Source organism: Octodon degus, unplaced genomic scaffold (genome assembly GCF_000260255.1).
Source record: "Octodon degus isolate 3935 unplaced genomic scaffold, OctDeg1.0 scaffold00001, whole genome shotgun sequence".
NCBI classification, from domain to species: domain Eukaryota; kingdom Metazoa; phylum Chordata; class Mammalia; order Rodentia; family Octodontidae; genus Octodon; species Octodon degus.
Window position 1 is genome coordinate 27,160,762 of NW_004524577.1, and position 18,360 is coordinate 27,179,121.

Below are 18,360 nucleotides of genomic sequence, written 5' to 3' on the forward strand. Positions count from 1 at the left end.
ATGTAGACCAGATTGGCCTCAAGCTGGTGTTTTCCCATTCTGAAGTGTCCCTGGGATTGCAGATGTGTGTCACATGGCCTGAGCAAAAAGTCACTTTAAACAAGGTATACTTACTAACCTTTACTAACTCTGCATAGCAGGCAAGGACCATGGAGGTCGGCACAGGCGTGACTCAAGGAGACCACAACATGATGGGGGATCCTGATAAACCGAGGAAACCTAATTTTGTCTCTATGCACGAGTGATGAAGACAGTAGTAGGCGGGATGAGCAGAGAGTAATTATAAATTCTTTAAGGGGAGAAAGTGAACCTATATTCATTTCAAAAGAGCATTATTCTGGTCATATACAGCTGTACCCCCTACCCCCTGGTTCCCAGATTATCCACACAGACTGCCCACCTCCGATGGGCACTGGCTGGTGGCAGACGATTAAGACAACACTTAGTAAACTGTGAATGCTCTCCGTGCTGTAACCACCTTAGCACCTTTCCTAAGACCCAGACTGTGAATGTTTCACCCAGTGATGTTTTTCAGATGAACATCATGTAAGGAAGTCCCAAAGCTGATCTGATACTCGAGGGAGGATTCTGCTTGGCAACACTCCAGGCAGCGACGAGCTATTTAAGGATGCTCATTGACAGTCACAGAATGTATTCCTAGTCAACATCGATCATTCCAAACTGCTTCCTTACACTAAACCAAAGCCTATTTTCTGTATATCTAAGCTGTCTTCTGAGGCCAGAAATTAGCCAATTCTCTTTTCCGTATCATTCAAGTATTTGAAAACAATTATTTGTACTTTTGAATTTACTCTCCAGACTAAATTCCGTAATTCTTGTGTGTTTCTCTCAAAACATTTTTAGATGTAGTTCTTGCTCCTTCAAACACTGTTTTGCTTGGCTCAAGTCTGCCTGAACAGTGTTCCAACTATGATTGATCTAACTACCCTATAGTCCAGAGGGATTATTCTTTTGATATGGACACGCACTTCCCCCAATATATTTTTCTTTTTTTGCAGTATCGGGACCTTGTGCTTGCCAATAGTCCAATATATTTTTGTGTGGTGGTGGGGAGTCAAACCCAGATCCTTGTATATGCTAGGCAAACGCTATACAACAGAGCTATACCCCCACCTGTCAATACATTCTTTTTATGTATTTAGTACAGGGTCTATAGGATCGCACTACACAGACTGGGCTTTTAGTGATTCTCCTGTTTCAGCCTCCCAAGTGCTGGGATTACAGGCTCATACCACCATGCCCAGTCTCAATCACTGATGTCTCAGTGGGCCCCAGGGGCAGGGCCAGCATGGCACACCGGGGATTGAACCCCAGTCCCTGCATCTGCCTTAGCAGGCACTTTAATCTGCTGAGCTATCTGGCTGGCCCTTCTGTTAATAAAATCTTAAAGGCTTTTGTTTCCTTCCTTAAGTACTACTATCTAGTAAAGTTTTGTATATTTTACCTGGTAATCAAATGCATGTAATTTCAAGTTGGTCTCAGCACACACAACCCCCCCCCCAAAAAAAAACCCCCACAAACTAATTATTATTAAATTATTATTACTGTTTTGAGAGGGATGTTTTACAATGTTGCCTAGGCCGGCCTGTAACTCCTGGATTCAAATGATCTTTCCACCTTGGCCTTCTAAATAACAGGAACTATAGGCAACCACTACTATACCTGGATTTTAAATATCTGCTTGTGCAGCCACCAATTCTGTGGTATTTTGTTACAGCAAGGTATTTTGTTTCATACAGCAAATGAAAACAGCACTGTAACGTTTTAATGTACTTTTTAATGCACGTTCCTTGGAGTATGGAAAATTCTGTTCTAGGAACAACAGAAAATGAAAAAAAAAAAAAAAAATAAACAGTCATACACGAACCAGCTCTCCATTGGGAAGGTAGAATCTCCATCGACCTTTGCTTCATACACAAAAGCTAAAGGCAAAATGAAGTAGAAAATTCATTCCCTACTAGTTAAGGCATTTTTCAAGTACAAAAAAACAAACGAGCAGTTTTTCTTTGAAGAGCTGCTTTTCTCTGTGTTTGGTCTCCTACAATGTAGTTTCTTTTTTTTTTTTTTTTTTAAACATTTATTTATTTATTTTTTTTGTGTGTGTGTGTGTGTGTGTGTGTGTGGCCAGCTCAGCCCACCAGGGGGTGGGGCTGGCTGACATGTGGTGCTGGGGGATTGAACCGCGGTCCCTGTGCTTTGCCAAGCTTGTTCCAAGTAGGTGCTTTAGACCACTGAGCCATCTCGCCAGCCCTACAATGTAGTTTCTTGTCCACAGAGCAACAAATACCCATCTTTCACCGTTGCCTTAGAAAGACAAGACTGATCGAAGTAGCTCAAGACTGATCGAAGTAGCTCAGGACTGATCGAAGTAGCTCACGTGATAATTTCTCAGTAGCACAGTGAACATGCAGTATTTATTACTAGAGGGGAAAAACATACTTCAAGTGGCATAACATCAGGACTTTTTCTTTTCTGTAGTATTTTAGAACCAAACCTTAAAGGATTCATGCCTACTATACACTAGCAAAAGGTGTTTTAGGACTTGCCCTCAGCGATATAATAAATGCCTGGAGAAAAAAAAAAACAAATCCAACCCCAAATATGCTTAAATCTTCTGAAGGGCCCACAGGAACTTCGTTATATGTGGTCTAGTCCATAAATCTAGCGCACGTTTGCCCAATTACAATTACAATTTTATAGTTATCCTCCATTTAGTGTTACAGTGTAACTTGAAATATCCCCCAAAACTCAGGCGCTGAAGGCCTGATTGGCAGCTGATGGGTTTGGGGGCAGGTGACTGATTTTGAGGGCTCTGACTTCATCAGGTGGGTAAACCCATTGGTGAGATCACATTTTGGTCGCATCACTGGAGGAGATGGAGACTGGAGGTAGGATCCAGTAGAGCAGCGGGCCACCGGGTACAGGGCTGGCCTCACGAACCATGGCTGATCCCCAGCCCTCTCTCTTTTCTTCCAATAAGCTCCTTTGCCAGAATGCTTCTGCTTCTCCACTGGCCTAAAAACCAATGCAGCCAGTTGACCTTGGACTGAAAACCATCAACCAAGCCAAAGAGAAATCTTTCCTCCTTTCTGTGGTTATTCTCAGGCATTCTGTAACAATGGCCATAGCTGACACAGTGTCTTGGTCAAGACTGCTCTGATGCGGGGAAGAAAAAGCCAATGGATGGCTACATTTAAGAGCTTCAAAGGTAAATTATTATTTTTGAACTATGTTAATGAACACTTTTTTAAATGAGTACTTGTGCTGTGGTTCTTTGGTAGATTTTAAATACAAGAGGCGATCTAAATAAAAAAAAGAACATTGGGCTTTTGCTCTCTTATCCTTTTCAGTTTTAACATTAAAGTGTGAAAAAAATGTGAGTTTATTCTGATGGACAATAATGTAACTTTAGTGGGCTGCCTTTTTCACACTAATTTTTAGTTTTCAAAAGAAACAAGGTTTAAAATACGAGTTATTATGAAGACACATAGATGACAGAAAAAGCTGGAGAGTTTTTTGTTTTACATTACAAAGCAGAAAACAAAAGAATCTGGGGGGAAGAAATCACAAATGTAGCTCTGGGGACAGTGACATGAAGTTAAATGTGAGAGGGAAAAGGGCCAAGTAACTTGTGTCACGGGATGGGTGGGTTTCACGTGGCTGTTTAGGGTATCTGCTCAGCACTAATCATCTTGGAATTCCATTCATGTTGCTATAGCTCTTATTTTCATTTCTGTGTCTAATTTTATTATCTAGTGTAATAAAATTTTATTTAATACACAGTGCATTTGGACTGAAGCACAGAAAGGTTGTAATTTGTTCCTGGCCAGCAAAGTCATACCTCGTGTGTATCTCGGTTTACCACTGGAGGAATTTATGTAGCATACAGCTGGGTGTGGTGGTACACGAGGGAGGCTGAGGCAGGAGGACTGCTTTGAGGTCAAGGCCAGTCTATGTTACAAAGTGAGTTCAAGGCCAGTCTGGACTGCATAGTAAGACCCTGTCTCAAAAAGACAAAAAAAAACAAAAAACAAAAAACCCAAAAAACCAAAAACACAAAAAAACCAAAACAAACAAAAAAACCCACCACCACAACAAAAAAACCCTAAACAAAAATCCAAACCAGGCTGGTGAGATAGCTCAGCAGTCTAAAGCGCCTGCTTAGGCAAGCTTAGGCAAATGTGCAGAGACCAAGGTTTGATCCCCAGCACCACATGCTGTGCCAGCCCTGCCCCTAGGGTGGGCTGAGCAGGCCACAAAAAATAAACAAAAAATAAAAACCCCCAAAAATCCAAACCAAAGCCCCCCAAACACCCCAGAAGTATGCAGTGTTCAATGTTTACTGGGGAGGGTGCCTAGGGGTACTGATAAAGCAACACTGAACATGTACAAGGCCCTGGGTCCATCCCTACCACTGAAAGCAAACTTTATTGAACAATTATCCTGTTTGATTTCCTCCTATAGAGAAGATAAGAGCTGAGAGTTTACTGGTCTGATACAGACTTGGAATTTAGGCCCAGAACAAAGGAAGTTAAAAAGTGGCCCAAAGATTCACTTCAAATAAAAATAACCAACTAAAGTAGGTTATTGACAAGCCTCTTCTTGAGATGAGTTTCAGCATGTACATAATGCTTTGGCACAGCTGTCCTAAACTCCGCCTGAATCCACTCTTCTTCTGGAATTATTATTTTCTTTTGGAGACAGAATCTCACTGTGCAGCCCAGGTTAGCCTCAAACTCATGTGATCTTCCTGCTTCAGCTTCCTGAATACTAGAATTACAGGGATATGCCACTATGCCTGGCCCCTCTTCTGGCATTTCTACATAAATATTCCACATTGGCGTCAACGCTCTTGCTACGGCACTCTGAAGCCGTTTTATGGGAGGTGAGTAGTAAAGGAGGCAGTCATTTCCCCTTATTAGAAATGGGAATAAAAAGACACCTGGGCTTACTTCAGTGTTCTAATTGGCAGCTACAGCAGACTGACAAACCTGGATGCTGAAGTAGAATTGAGTCTGTAACACAAACCCTTTAATACACAGTACAAAGACGGGCAACATACAGCAGGCTAGTTCATTTAACAATACAAAAAACAAGGCAAAACAAAACTTTGGTACACTGTAACTGAACTTTAGGGAAAAAGAAAAAAACTCAAAAGGAAGAATATGATTGAAGTGGGGCTGAAAGCTGAGTCACGAGGCCCACCCAGCATACAAACACGGTATCGAGGCACATGTTTCTGGCCTTGAGGTATGCAGGTGAAAGAGAGGTCACACCCTACTGCAGGACAGAGGATCAAAGTTGACACAGGGCTCCAAGAAAATATTTACCAGTGGAATGTGATGATTCATTTATCGGTTTAGAAATCCCAAGTACAAAACTTCAAGATATAAGAAACATCAAATTATGTCATGTATGTGATTCAATTTAAAAATTCTTAGCCCTCTTACATTATATTATCTAGATTATAATAGTAAAAAAATCAAATTACATTCATAGCAAACTTTTATCAAAAGAAATCAAATCCATTTTTATGGAATTGTATAGTACAATTGTTTTCCAGTGGGGTTTCCTTAGGTCACAATATTTATAATTTCTTTTACATCTGTATAATTTTTAAATTGAAAAACCAAAGGCAGTCAATAGAAATCTAAGTTTTCATTTGCAAAAAACTCCCTCAGTTTCCAGGCCAGGAACACTGGGTGATGTTGACGTGTCTTCCAGCCATGGACGGCTACCAAAGATTCCAGCTTACGGAGCGTGCAGGCCTCGACTCATTAGGAACGCTTTTTGGTTTGGCTCACGTTTCAAGAAATTCTGGAGCATTTCCATGCCGTCCAGAGATCCCCCAGGTTTCAGGATCAGGTTTCTGTATTTCATTCCAACCTAATAAAATAAAACATCATGCCTAATAATTCACAGTCACAGCAGTTCTCCAAATCTCCAGACACCCAAGACAGAGGGGGAAGGGTAGAGAGGGGAACTTCCTCTTTGCTGGTCTACATGTTTTCTTCTGTCCACATTACAGCTCTTCAGTATTTATTTATTTAGGTAGCTAAGAGATTTGGAGCATAAACCTAGTCTTTTGCTCTGTCATTTACTACTGCCTTGTTTTGTCTTCTAATTTCAGTAGTGAGCAGACTATGAGGGCGAACATATAAGCAAAACAGAGCTAGATGGGATGCAGAGCACATTCCTCCCTGCTATCCCATCTCATGCACTTCCAAAAGAGCAAGTGTTCCAGGAGGCTCCGAACAGGGGTCTGGGCACCTGGAGAACAGCAGCACAGCTACTGTCAAATGGCTTCAGCTATTTTAATGAGGGCACATTTAAAAAACCCAGCCATCATTTTCCTACGAGTGGCGAGAGAAGCAATGGCTCTAGCCTCATAGGGTAGGGGAGGCTTTTATGCTGGGGTTGGTGCTGAAAATGAGGACCTTGGTGACCGTTGCCTTTGGAGATGCAGTTTGGAATTTTCAAACACCAGTTTCTCTGCCTTTACTTATACAAACACATGAGCAGATAAAGTGAAAGAAAACAGTTGTCACTCAGTATCAGCATCATTCCACATTATTACTTCCCTTTCCATGTCGTTTAGGGAAGCAAGACAGGTCAATGAAACATAAAAATAAATAGATCAGAGTACCACTTAAGTTCATATTCCTTGTATCTTTTGTCCAACAGGCCTAATTACCATTTTGAGTGCATGAAGAGATAGAGAACTGTCAGAAACTAACATAATCTAACTTTTAACATAACAAGATTCTGCTTGGTGTGACCATTAGCGGTAACTGTAAATAGTAAGGGAAAATAAAACAAAATCCACCAAATCATTGACTTAATGCTATACAATCATAAAATAAAAATTTTGGAGGTTTCCTCTTGGTTACAAATAGAAATCACTTGCAACTAACATTTCACTTTACGGTATGGACACTGGTCCTAAGTAAATAGGCAAGCATAAGCTACCCTTACATAAACTCTAGGGTGGCCCTGTCCAAGTGAAATATAGTAGTCAGCACAGTGATGCACACTTATAATCCCAGCATGCCGAAGGGCTGGAGCAGGAGAATATCAAGTTTGAACCCTCTCTAGGTCACTTAGCACCTTGGTGAGACCCTGTCTTAAAAGGGGTTGGGATATAGCCAAGTGCAAAGGCACTGGGTGCAATCACTCATACTACATGAAAAAAGAAAAAGAAATAATACAAGGCATGTCTATAACCTTATATTTTGTACTAGACATATTTTTAAAAAAATGTATTTAGTACAGGGTCTCATTACACAGATTGGACTTGCAGTGATTCTCCTGTTTTCAGGCTCCCAAGCGCTGGGATTATAGGTGCGCCACCATGCCCCGTCTCAGTTGCTGTCTCAGCACACCCCGGGTTGGGTCTGGCATGGAATGCCGGATTTGAACCCAGGCCCTTCTTATTGAGCTATATCCTCAAGCCTTTTTCTTTTTTAAATTTTGAGACAGGTTTTCACTGAATTGCTTAGTTAAGGCTGAGCTTGATCTTGTGATCCTCCTGCCTTAGCCTCCCTGGGGTGCTGGAATTGCAAGCATGTGTTAACATGTCTTGTTGTGAAATTAATTTTAAAACTATTTTTATGTATATGTCTGTGAGACAGTGATCACATCCAGCTTGGGATTTCATACATATACACGTTGCATTTTGATTACTTTCACTCCCTCTGTCCCCTTTGTTTTCCCAAATTTTAATAAAATATTTTATTTAAACCTCTGTAAAACCTAGGCAGAGGGGCACATGCTGTAGGCGCATCACCTCTGCAGGATGATGTGGGAAGATCACTTGATTCTACAAGTCTAAGATCAGGAGGCCAACAGTGAGACCACCTAAAGCAAGCATGCATGCAGGTATGTACTGGACCTACAATGTTATCATTTCAACATGTTCTCCAGTTGTACCAGCCTCATTTCAAGTGCTTGGTGACCATGTGAGCTACCATACAGGATAGGTCTAGGGCAATGATGTGAGCCCTTTGAAGACCAAGTGTTCAAACTGCAACTCAAAGAGCACTTATTTAGCACAATGTGCTAACACTGCAATTAGCTTAGGAAACACTACTGTTATCTGCTGCTGTGCTGCTACGGCGACTTGGCCCACCTGCCAGGAGGGGCTCTGCCTGCTGCAGTGCACGGGCCACAGGTTCGCCACCACTAGCTTAGGATCTGGAGCTGCAGAGGTCCAGGAAGGCTTCTAAGTGTTTTAGTAGGACATGGAAAAGGCACATAGCAATCTTGTTGTCTTGTAAATTTTGGACAGATTTTCTTAAAAACAAGAGGACCTGTAATCACTGCTACTGAACCACCTTACAACTCTGGTGATGAGGACTAGAAAGTAGATTACTTAGCGTTAGGAAGAACATGGTGCAACACACAGAGTGTCATTTCTTTTATAGTCTGCAATAATACTTCTGTTCTAACAGCAATTTAGAGTGTAAAACAAGAGTATGATGTTCATGTAATAGGAGCATATCAGAACTCTTCAACCCAACCCTTCCCTTTTTTTCCTGCTCAATGTGTCTGAATTTGACTGATATTTTACATCAGTATCTGGAGCAAGGAGACACTGGGTTCTCTGGGTGCAGCAGGACAGGAAGAATATAGAGAATGTGAGTTAACTACAAAAAATAACTTTAAATTGTTTATTAAGGAAAACTTAAAATACATACTAGCAGTAGAAGCAACAACATAATGCACCTTCACATACCTACTGCCCAAGCTGAATAATTATTTACCTGCAGAAATTCTTCCATGTTCAAGCTTTGTACTATATATCCTTTATTTACTAAATATTTCCACAAATATTATATAAACTGCAATGAAAATCTAAATAGGAGTGTTTTTTTTTTTTTTTTCAGAACCAGGGATTGAACTCAGGCCCTTGCGCTTGCCAGGTAAGTACTTATTCTACTGAGCCATCTCCCTGGCCGCAGCTTTTTGCTTTTTATTTTTATTTTTTGGCTAAGTAGAAGATTAGAAAAAAATGACTCCAAATTCAAAGTATTTCCACTTTTGTAAAGTACTGCACTTCCAGGAGGTAAAGAAAGGCAGGCACTGGCAGTTAGGCAGTCTCGCTGAGGGACCGCGCAGCCTCTGCGTGCGGTGCTTTCACACAGGGCACTGTTCAGCCTCATATTATGTGGCTCAGCACAGCTCCAGTCTTCCTCTGCTTAAGGCTCCAAATAAGCTGATTCAATTTCCTGAATTACAGAGCAATGGCCTTTTAATAGTTTCATTTCCTTTGCAATGAAGTTTTAAGAACACTCTGTGAGCCATTTTGTTAACGGAGCGTTGCTCTTGCTAAGGGAAAAAAGTAGTTAAGTGAATTTTTGTGTTTTAGGAGGGCACCAGATTCTGCAGCTGGGAGAATACAGTCTGGGCAACATCTGCCACAGGTGGAGGGAGTCTTTGCCAAAGTTGTTCAACTTTGTTTACACAATAAAGAAACTTTAACTGGGAGGAAGACAGGAAGAGAAGCCCTAAGACAATAACATTCTCTGACGGGTAACATCCTTTGGAGGATGTGCACATGTTAACAACTGCTATAAATTCTCCTGTAAAGAAAAATCAGTGTCAGTCACCTCTGGTTTTGAATCTTAAAGGATCTCTAATACTTATGATTTCAAAAGCAAGATTAGGAGCTCTGGAGTTAGGACCAGGTTCGAATCTTGCTCTGACCTCAGCTATGTGATCTCAGGCCTACCCGTCACCTTATCTGTAACATGTTCATTGTTCTGGCCATGTAGGTCATTTCAGTACTTTGCCCACTGTCTTGTATAATACCTGGCATGTAGTTGTCTTCAGCAAATCTTCTTTCCCCCCTGTGACAATGCAGAATGTGGGACCTTCACACTAAGCTATATCCCCAGACCTTTTTATTTTGAGAAAGATCTCATTAAGTTGCCCAGGATGAGTTTAAACTTGCAATTCTCCTACCTCAGCCCTCCAAAGTTCTGGAATTACAGGTGTGAGCCACCATACCCAGCTGGTAGTAAATAAATCTTAGCTCTCATTTCCTTTCAAATGCAGTTATCCATATATAGGTTCAGGAAGTAAATGCATTTCTGGTTTGACACTTTTCTTAAAATTTCTTTTGGTTTCCTTAGAGAAAAGCACAGGAAACTTTATCTCCACTATTAGCAGGAAACCAAATGTACAATTTAGTGGGAATCTTAAGTAGGAGAGACAAGGTACTCATTTTACTCAAGAACATGAATATTTTGAAGCAGTATTTTAATCACAATCGTAATTATCCAAATTAAGGATACTCATCATCTATTAGTAATGAAAACATACACGGCAAACAGATTGGTCTCCTGATACCTCTGGCATCTGAGGCAGCACATGTGAGCTCCCACTGCCTCTCAGCCCTCTGACACTGGGGAGCAGAGACAGGTTTGTCTGGCTGACACAAGTAAGAGGCAACAGGGCAGAGCGCGCTGGGCAAGGCCAGGTGATCATAATTAGGACCTAACAAGCTCTAACCAGGCTGCTTTACAACTGGACTTTGACAGCTTCCTTTCCAAGCCTGTAACTTCCTTTCCTCAACACACCCTTTGTTTTCTATGAGGGTGGGGAAGAGTGTGGGTGGGGAAAAAAATACCTTTAGCAACACTGGTGGGAAAGAAGGCAAGGCTGGTGCTGGTAGTCGGAGATGAAAACAAGAATTGTAGTAGGAACTGTCTGTTTGGAAGAGGCCCCTGGAAACCTTGAACAGAATTCCAAATTGTGAAGATAGCAGGACAAATCTTTACTTACAGGGGAGAGCGTAGATGGAAAAAGAACCCTGGGTAGGAATAGGTATGGGGGATGGAGCTGTGAAAGGCCTAGGGCTTCACGCATGTACTACAATACACAGTTTTGAGGCAAAAAAGGGAAATAAAGAAAATAGTTCCTTTTACCTTATGACCTAGAAAGATGAAAAAAATGTAATAAGGTAGACTATTAGAGATCTAAGAGAAGCACAAAGGCTGGAGGAACACAAGGGGGAAAAAAAATCAAAACAGCTTCTACTTGGTTGGGATCCAAGACTTAGAAGGTCTGGCTTTGTGAATATTCAGTCAAGAAGAATTAAGTTTATCTCCTTTCACTGTTCATTGAATCAGGCAAAACCCAAGGCTGTCAGGAAAGGTGGAGACACCAGCACATCACCTGCTGAGTGGTAGAGCAGGTGAGCGGAAGTGGAGATGAGAATTGGATCCATTTGTCAGGACTTCAAGAGAGAAAATTACCCATTCTCTCTTAGTGACATATAGCGATCTGGTCAACGATTCTGTTTAAAGAATACTGCCATGCTTAACTCTCATTCTCTCAGGAGACATTTTCAGTTCATTTAAATTAACATACTGCCTCAAAATAGTCATATTATTATTAATATAATAATTCCTCAGGTTTTTGCGACTGTCACTGTATGTAAGATCTAGCTACTTCCTTTGGGCATTATAGACTGAAAAGCTTACACATAACTATCTTGACTTGCTTGCTATTTCTGAGGTGATGCTTGTACTCCTTCAGTGATGAAACAAAGGTTAGCAATTTCTCTAAATGCAAAAGAAGAGGAAGATAATTCTGACTTAACAATATAATTGCCACTGAATCCACAATGTCTATTATCTCTTAGGAAATTTTCCCACAATGAAGCTGCTTTATAAAAAGAAATGGCCCTAGTTAAAATGTTCCCAGTTTTTCAACCCTGTGATTACCTGTTGGATTTTGAAATTACATTTGGTGACCATAAAGATATCCTTAACAGTTTCTAGGGCTTGCCAGAAGAGTTAATCTTAAGCAGTTATTCCATAGTTAAGAGAAGTAAGTTATGTCTGATAACGAGACAACTTCTCTATATTATACCCAAAACAAAGACTTTGGGTAACATTTAATAAGCTAAAAAGTTAAGATATATCTATTTACTACAAAGAATAATGTAAAACTTATAAATAAAAACATAGGTGGCATTACTTTCAGGCTACAGTTCTGCTTGCTAGGATCTGAGCTTTCTCTCAGAGCAGACCCTGGGCTTTGGAGAATGGCAAGAAGCTATGAGAGAAGCCTGGAGATGTGCTTTTGTGCTGCATGACCAGTAAGGTTCCTAAAATACAAGCTCCAGGCCTGCAGCCTGTCTGGTGCCTGGGACAGACAGTAACAGCTGCTGACTCCTGAAGGCTATTCCGCTGTCTTCTCAAAATGATGTGAACACACGTCAGAGAGGATGAGACCGTGAGGCAGAAAAGATTGCATGATAAGCTGATTGTTCAGATCAAATTGAGCACTAATTACTTGATACCATAAAAATGAGTATTTTTAGCCGAACATAATAGTGCATGCTTATAATGCTACTATGGGAGGATGAGGAGGGCTGCGGTGAGGCCAAGGCCAGCCTGGTGTACCTCGTGAGTTCAAGGTTAACCTGAACTACACATAGCTGGACCCTGTCAAGAAACCCCAAAACAACCCCCAAAACAAACCAACAAACAAGCAAACAAACACAAAAACAAACCCCCCAAGCCAAAAATTCCTATTTTTTTCCCTGGGGAAGAAACTACCCACTGAAACTAAAAGAAGTGCATACAATCTGAAAATGCTACAGGTGATACTACGGTTTACAGTGCTAGTTAATGACAAGACTTGACTATGGATCAAAAGTGGCAACATGTGGCTTACTGCTCTGAAGAATGACACTTTTTTCTCTATACATGACAGCACAGGAGTAACCATCTAAGCTTTTTGCAGAACAGGAAGGAGCCTTGTCAAAAGACTCTTTAACATGTATTTGAATTTGTTCTCTCCCTCTTTTGTGGTACTTGGCATGAACTTGGGGCCTCTGTGTTTAGCTATCTCTCCGGCCCTTTCTTAATACATTGTTTTGGAAGAGGGTCTTGCTAATTGCTATGCTACCCAGACTGGGCTCAATCTTGCAATCCTGCTGCAGCTACTTACAGTACAGGGATTTCAGGCACATGCCACCAACCCTGGCTGTATTTAAATTCTTTAAATCACGTGTTAGAGTAAATATCTATAGAGGAAAACAAAGCAACCTACAAAAACAAACAGTACAGTATGTGAGGCAGCAGCTCTAGTATCTGCCCTGCAGTGAAGGGTGGAGTTCAAAGAGCTGCTTGGCTTTTGGAGCCCAGTCCACTATTGTTATGACAGCAAAAATGATGGGACACTTCACAGCATTTCAAAGGAAAGGAAAATAAAGTCAAAGGAAAGAGATTAAAACTAGACTCATGACATATAACATACACTACACTATACTTTTGAATCCAGAATTTTAGTAAAACTGGAAACTTTTTAATGTCCTCATGAAATAGCTCCGAGTTGCTGGGACCTTGCCTTCTCTACGTTCAACCCCAGCTCCTCTGCTGCAGTGAACAGTACGGCAGCCTGCCAAGCTGTGAAGTTTGACAATACACAGCACAGAGAAGTCTAATACCAGGATTGCTTGTGCTGGACTCACCAACAGCTTGGGAGCCGCTGGGATTTGTGATTTGGCTGCTACCTTGACAGCCAAAGAGCAGATGGTCCTGGGGATGAGATCCCGAGTGGACACACAGAGGTGGTGACCACAGAGCTGAACTGCAGGGGGCGTGGGATACACTATGCCAGGAAGCCCAGCAACTAGGCAGAGCCAGGAAGATGTCAGAACTGGACCTTCACTCTTTAAAATATTCTTTTCAGTTTCTAAAACAAGCCACACACTGGGCCTCACAAAACATTCAAGGGAAAGTTAATCATCACTCACATACTTACCACCCAAAACACCTACTAGATAACTTTTTTTTTAGACAACATTTTGATGTGATTTTCCCCTAAATATATTTTAAAATAAAGATTTGTATCCTATGGTATAAAATATCTTGTAATGTACTTACTCGGATTACATAATAGTTATACATAGTTACATGAAACATTCCAGAAATGCTTGCTATGCTGGTGCATGTCTATAATCCCAATACTCAGGAGGCTGAGGCAGGAGGATCGCCATGATTCAAGGCTAGCCTGAGCTATATAATCAGACCCCTCTTAAACAAACAAACAAAAACATCCAAAAACCACCACCAAAAAACCCCACAAAGAACAAAGTAAAACATTGGGCCACAGAGATAGCTCAGCTGTCTAAGCGCCGGCCTAGACAAGCACAAAGACCCAGGTTTGATTAGCGGCACCACATGCAGGGTGCTGGCCACTGAAACCAGGTATGTGGTGCACACCAGTAATCCCAGAGCTGGAGAGGCTAAAACAGGACGATCACTATGAGAACCAGCTGTAGAGTGAGACCCTGTATCACATACATAAAATTTAAAAAAATAAAGAAAACAAACCCAAACAGAGCAAAACAGCAGCTAAGCCCTCCCAAAAGCCACACCTACAACACTGCATCCATGAGCAAAAGCTTACTGAATGCCTTTCCGCATACCCAAGTCCATTCTCACGATCTAAGGATCTGGAGGATTTCACAAATGAGTGGCTTTTCAAGAATGGTAGGCCTTTTGAGAGATATAGACAAGGAAGATGGCCATTTAGGAAAGCAACAGGAATGAATATGTGAAGGCAGGAAGAGCTAAGGGAACATAACCTTGTACAACACACAGGGAGTACTGGGTGCTGAGGATGGGCTGGGAACAATGAGGACAACAAGAACACAGGGGTAAAGAAAAAGGTGTATGAGGGTCCCTGGTGTTGGTGAAAGGTGGTTAGTAGCATCTTAGGAGGATGACTTTTGGTTCAGCTGGTGAGCATAAAGCAGGAAGTTTGTAAAAACTTTCTCACACCAAGAAATTATGCTGTCATAGAACAACAGGACAGCAGTGCTGACTGGAGTCACCATAGTTGGTAGTGAGTTTTCCTCCAGGACAGCAAAGAAGTTATGCTGGGGTCAGAAACATCTCTTCTGTGATAGGAGTAAGCAAGGTAAGTACACAATGAGCATCCTTAGTCCAAAATTCTGAAATCCAAAATGCTTTAACTTTGAAACTTTTGGAGTCTTGACATGACACTTAAAAATTTTTGGATTTAGGAGTATTTTGGGTTTCAGATTTTTTTGATTAGGGTTGCTCAATCAGTAAAATCTATAGGAATGACCCTTCTAAAACAAACTGTTCTGGCTCCAAGTAGTTTGGAAAGAGACACTCAACCAGCCCAGGGAGAGAAAGATGAAGGTATTCCCAATGATCTTTCCTTCCTCCCCGCTTTGTGGTGCTGGCGATGGGACATGGGCCTCCCGATGCAAGGCAAGTGCTTAAAAAAGAGAAGCAATCATCTGCTAACGGAAGAGGGGAAATACTGGAGGATATTAGTGAGGGAGCGGAACAGAACTACACAGTAACCCTGGGTGACCAATTCAAACTGGAAAGCATGACTTTTGAGCAGGGCAGTTAATAGAGACATAGAAGCTTCCCTCACACACTCTGAATTCCAAGGAAATGGGCAAGGAATGAAAGGCTACATAAGGCTGAAGGTCCTGTGAGAACAACAGTTAGTAGTGGGCCTTCCATAGAACGGATAGAGGTTTAAAGAGACCTGTCAGATGGGTGGTGGGATGGGAGATGTTGATAGCTTAGAGGTGTTTCTTTAGGGGAAGAGGAGGGAAAGAAATGGGGTTTTTAATTATACCAAATATATTTTAATACATATGTGTGAATACTGTGTAGTTGAACCAAATAACAATTTTTTTTTTTTTGTACCAGGGATGGAACTCAGAACCTTGTGCATGCCAGTCAGGCTCTTATGCCACTGAGATGTCTCCCTGGCCCTGTGCACTTAACAAATAATTCAGAGAATAAACCAGTTGACTGAAATAAACACATAACCTCAATTTGACAATCTATTCTCTTATTTCTGAATCAAACTATTTAAAAACAGAAAAAAATATCGACTTTAGAAATAATCTGACAGCTGAGTCTCCTGTGAGCATGGAGACGAGGGGCCGTAACACAGGAGGGTTTGGCTGGCTGCCACCTGGCAGTTCACTCCCTGTACATGGGAGGACTGGCTTAGGTTAATGATGCAGCTTAAATTACCTACACGTATTTAGGTTACAAACTATACAGTAGGTAGAGTATCTAGCCGAAGAAAAAGGGTGCCTCCCATAGAAGAGGTACAAAGTGTGTAAATATCATCAAAACACTGAGAGACCATTTACATCAGGAAGAAGTTTACTTTTCTTTCCCAAACCCCTATAAAACTTTAACACTGTACAGCACATGTCAAAACTAGCAGCTATAAATTCTCAAATGCACAAACAAGGCTTTGAATTTTTAATTATGCAATATACTGGAATGTTAATAAGCAAGAAAATGCAGTAGGCTTTTTTTTAACCCTATAGAATTAGAGTTAATCACTTGTACACTGTAACTTAATGATGCTCAATGATTTGAGAAGATGCAAGACTTTAAAGTTAAAAGCTATTACCAAACTTTATACTCTAAAATCTAGATGTCATAAATTTTTTATACTAAGAGTTAAAAGGAAGAAGGCAACTACAAAATTAACAAAAGAAAAAAAGTACAGACAATACCTCTGGATTCATTATCCCTTCTTTTTTAAAACAGCTGTAAAACATGTCCATGGAAAATACTTCACTCCAAAGATATCCATAATACTGGCCATCGTATCCCCCTGCCAGATGTCCAAAAGTAGCCGGCATATTTGTACCTTTAAAAGAAGATACATTTCAATCAATGTGAGAGCAAGTGTTAATTACCAGGTTCTCAGCTAGCTAAGATTTCCCCTTAAGGACTCCGTGGGAGGAGAGAGTGAATGATAGGATCTCACCTCTGGTACTTGGGTTATGTGCACCCTTGGCCAAGATGTTTACAAACCTCTCTCCTCCACAGCTCAGCCTCAGAACTGGTTTCTGCCAAAGCTCAGGAATGTCTGACAACAGTTTCAGAGGTTTTGTTCACACCCACCAGGTAGCTTGGTATTCCTCAGTTCTTCTTAACCCTTGACTATCTAGGTGTTTCAAAAACGTTCTAATATTGGCCTGTTTTCAGATGCTAAAGACTGAACCCATGGCCCTGTGCCTGCTAGGTGAGTGCTCTACCACAGAGCCATACCTTGTAGCCTTTTGCCACCATTTAGCTATCTGAAATTTATCAGAATAGAATGGTACTTGTTTTAGATGAGCACTGAAACAAAACTCTATTTGAAAAGCAAAGGTTTTGCTAGTCCAACCTGTCTCTAGGGTTACCTTAAGAAGGGGTCTGCCCAAGTGGCTTATAGCATGGACTTGCTCTACGGCTTAATATAAACAGGTCGTCAAAGGAGGTGAGGAGGCCACAGTGACTCAAATGACTATCCTTATCGTTATTATCTCTATAACTATGGCTGATTCATTTTATAACAATTTCCTCAGGGAAAAAACTTACTGCCACAAACGCACACACACACGTATTGGCCTAAAATACATAAACACACACATACTAATGAATCCCATAAGCTTCGGGCTTGAAACTGGAAGTCGAATGTTATAACTGACCTCAGAATCAGAATCGGAAATGAAAGAGAAGTGTGTGTTTCTCTCCAGAATTTTTTCTCCTGCCATCTTCCGACTGAAACTCAGAAGGAAGCCTTGGTGCATACAGGCAGGAGAGGCCAAGAGTACGCTGCCAAGTGTGAATGGTTCTTTGGGCTCCTGGGAGCAGGCCAACTGCTCATGCCTGATTACCTTAAAATGCTGTGAATCTGGAGCCACCTCTCCTTCAAGCACATATGGACAGGATAACTCATAAGGGGACAGTATGCCTGAAAGTCATGGCCTGATTACAGAAATCAGAAAGAAGCAAAATCAGGCCTGCGTAACTCTACCACCCCTGTAGTATTGGAAATATTCCTTGTGCTTCACAGGAGAAAGGAGCTTAGGAATTGTAGAACTTGCATACCTGGAGTAGCTGCAATACCTAAAATCTCTGTGCAATACTTGGCATATTCACTCGCAGCATCCAGCGAGGTGTTGGTGTGGAGAGCCTGATCAACTTTGCTTAAGACAATCTGGCGTAGGGTCAGAAGACCTAGTTACATAAAAATCACACATTTTGAAGACAACCATACATTCGCACAAGACAAGATCACAGATTTCAAAAACTGATTTCAGGAGCATTCATAAAATGAGGAGTAAGGCATAGGATTACTTTTATAATTTAAAAATTTTTTCCTTGTGTGTGTCCCAGAATTTTCATTCCAATGTACTGAACATGCTTTCCTCTATGGTGTAATATCCATTATTATTAAAAAGAAAATAAAGTTTATATAAGAAGCAGCCACCAGTTTTTCACTAAGAAATTCTAATTTACTTTCATTTTTTCTACA

The 18,360-nt window shown here is 41.1% G+C and overlaps 1 protein-coding gene across 1 annotated transcript in view; it reads right to left on the bottom strand.

The window, feature by feature from the left end:
• Positions 1-4,764: 4,764 nt before the first annotated feature.
• Nln (neurolysin) overlaps positions 4,765-18,360 on the bottom strand; it is a 123,226-nt gene continuing 109,630 nt past the window's right edge. Inside the window, exons 11-13 of the mRNA XM_023706035.1 lie at positions 17,934-18,062; positions 16,568-16,704; positions 4,765-5,907 (exon numbers count right to left, since the gene is read on the bottom strand). Coding sequence (XP_023561803.1) covers positions 5,773-5,907; positions 16,568-16,704; positions 17,934-18,062 — 401 coding nt within the window. The 3' untranslated portion in view covers positions 4,765-5,772. The remainder of the gene's footprint in view (positions 5,908-16,567; positions 16,705-17,933; positions 18,063-18,360) is intronic.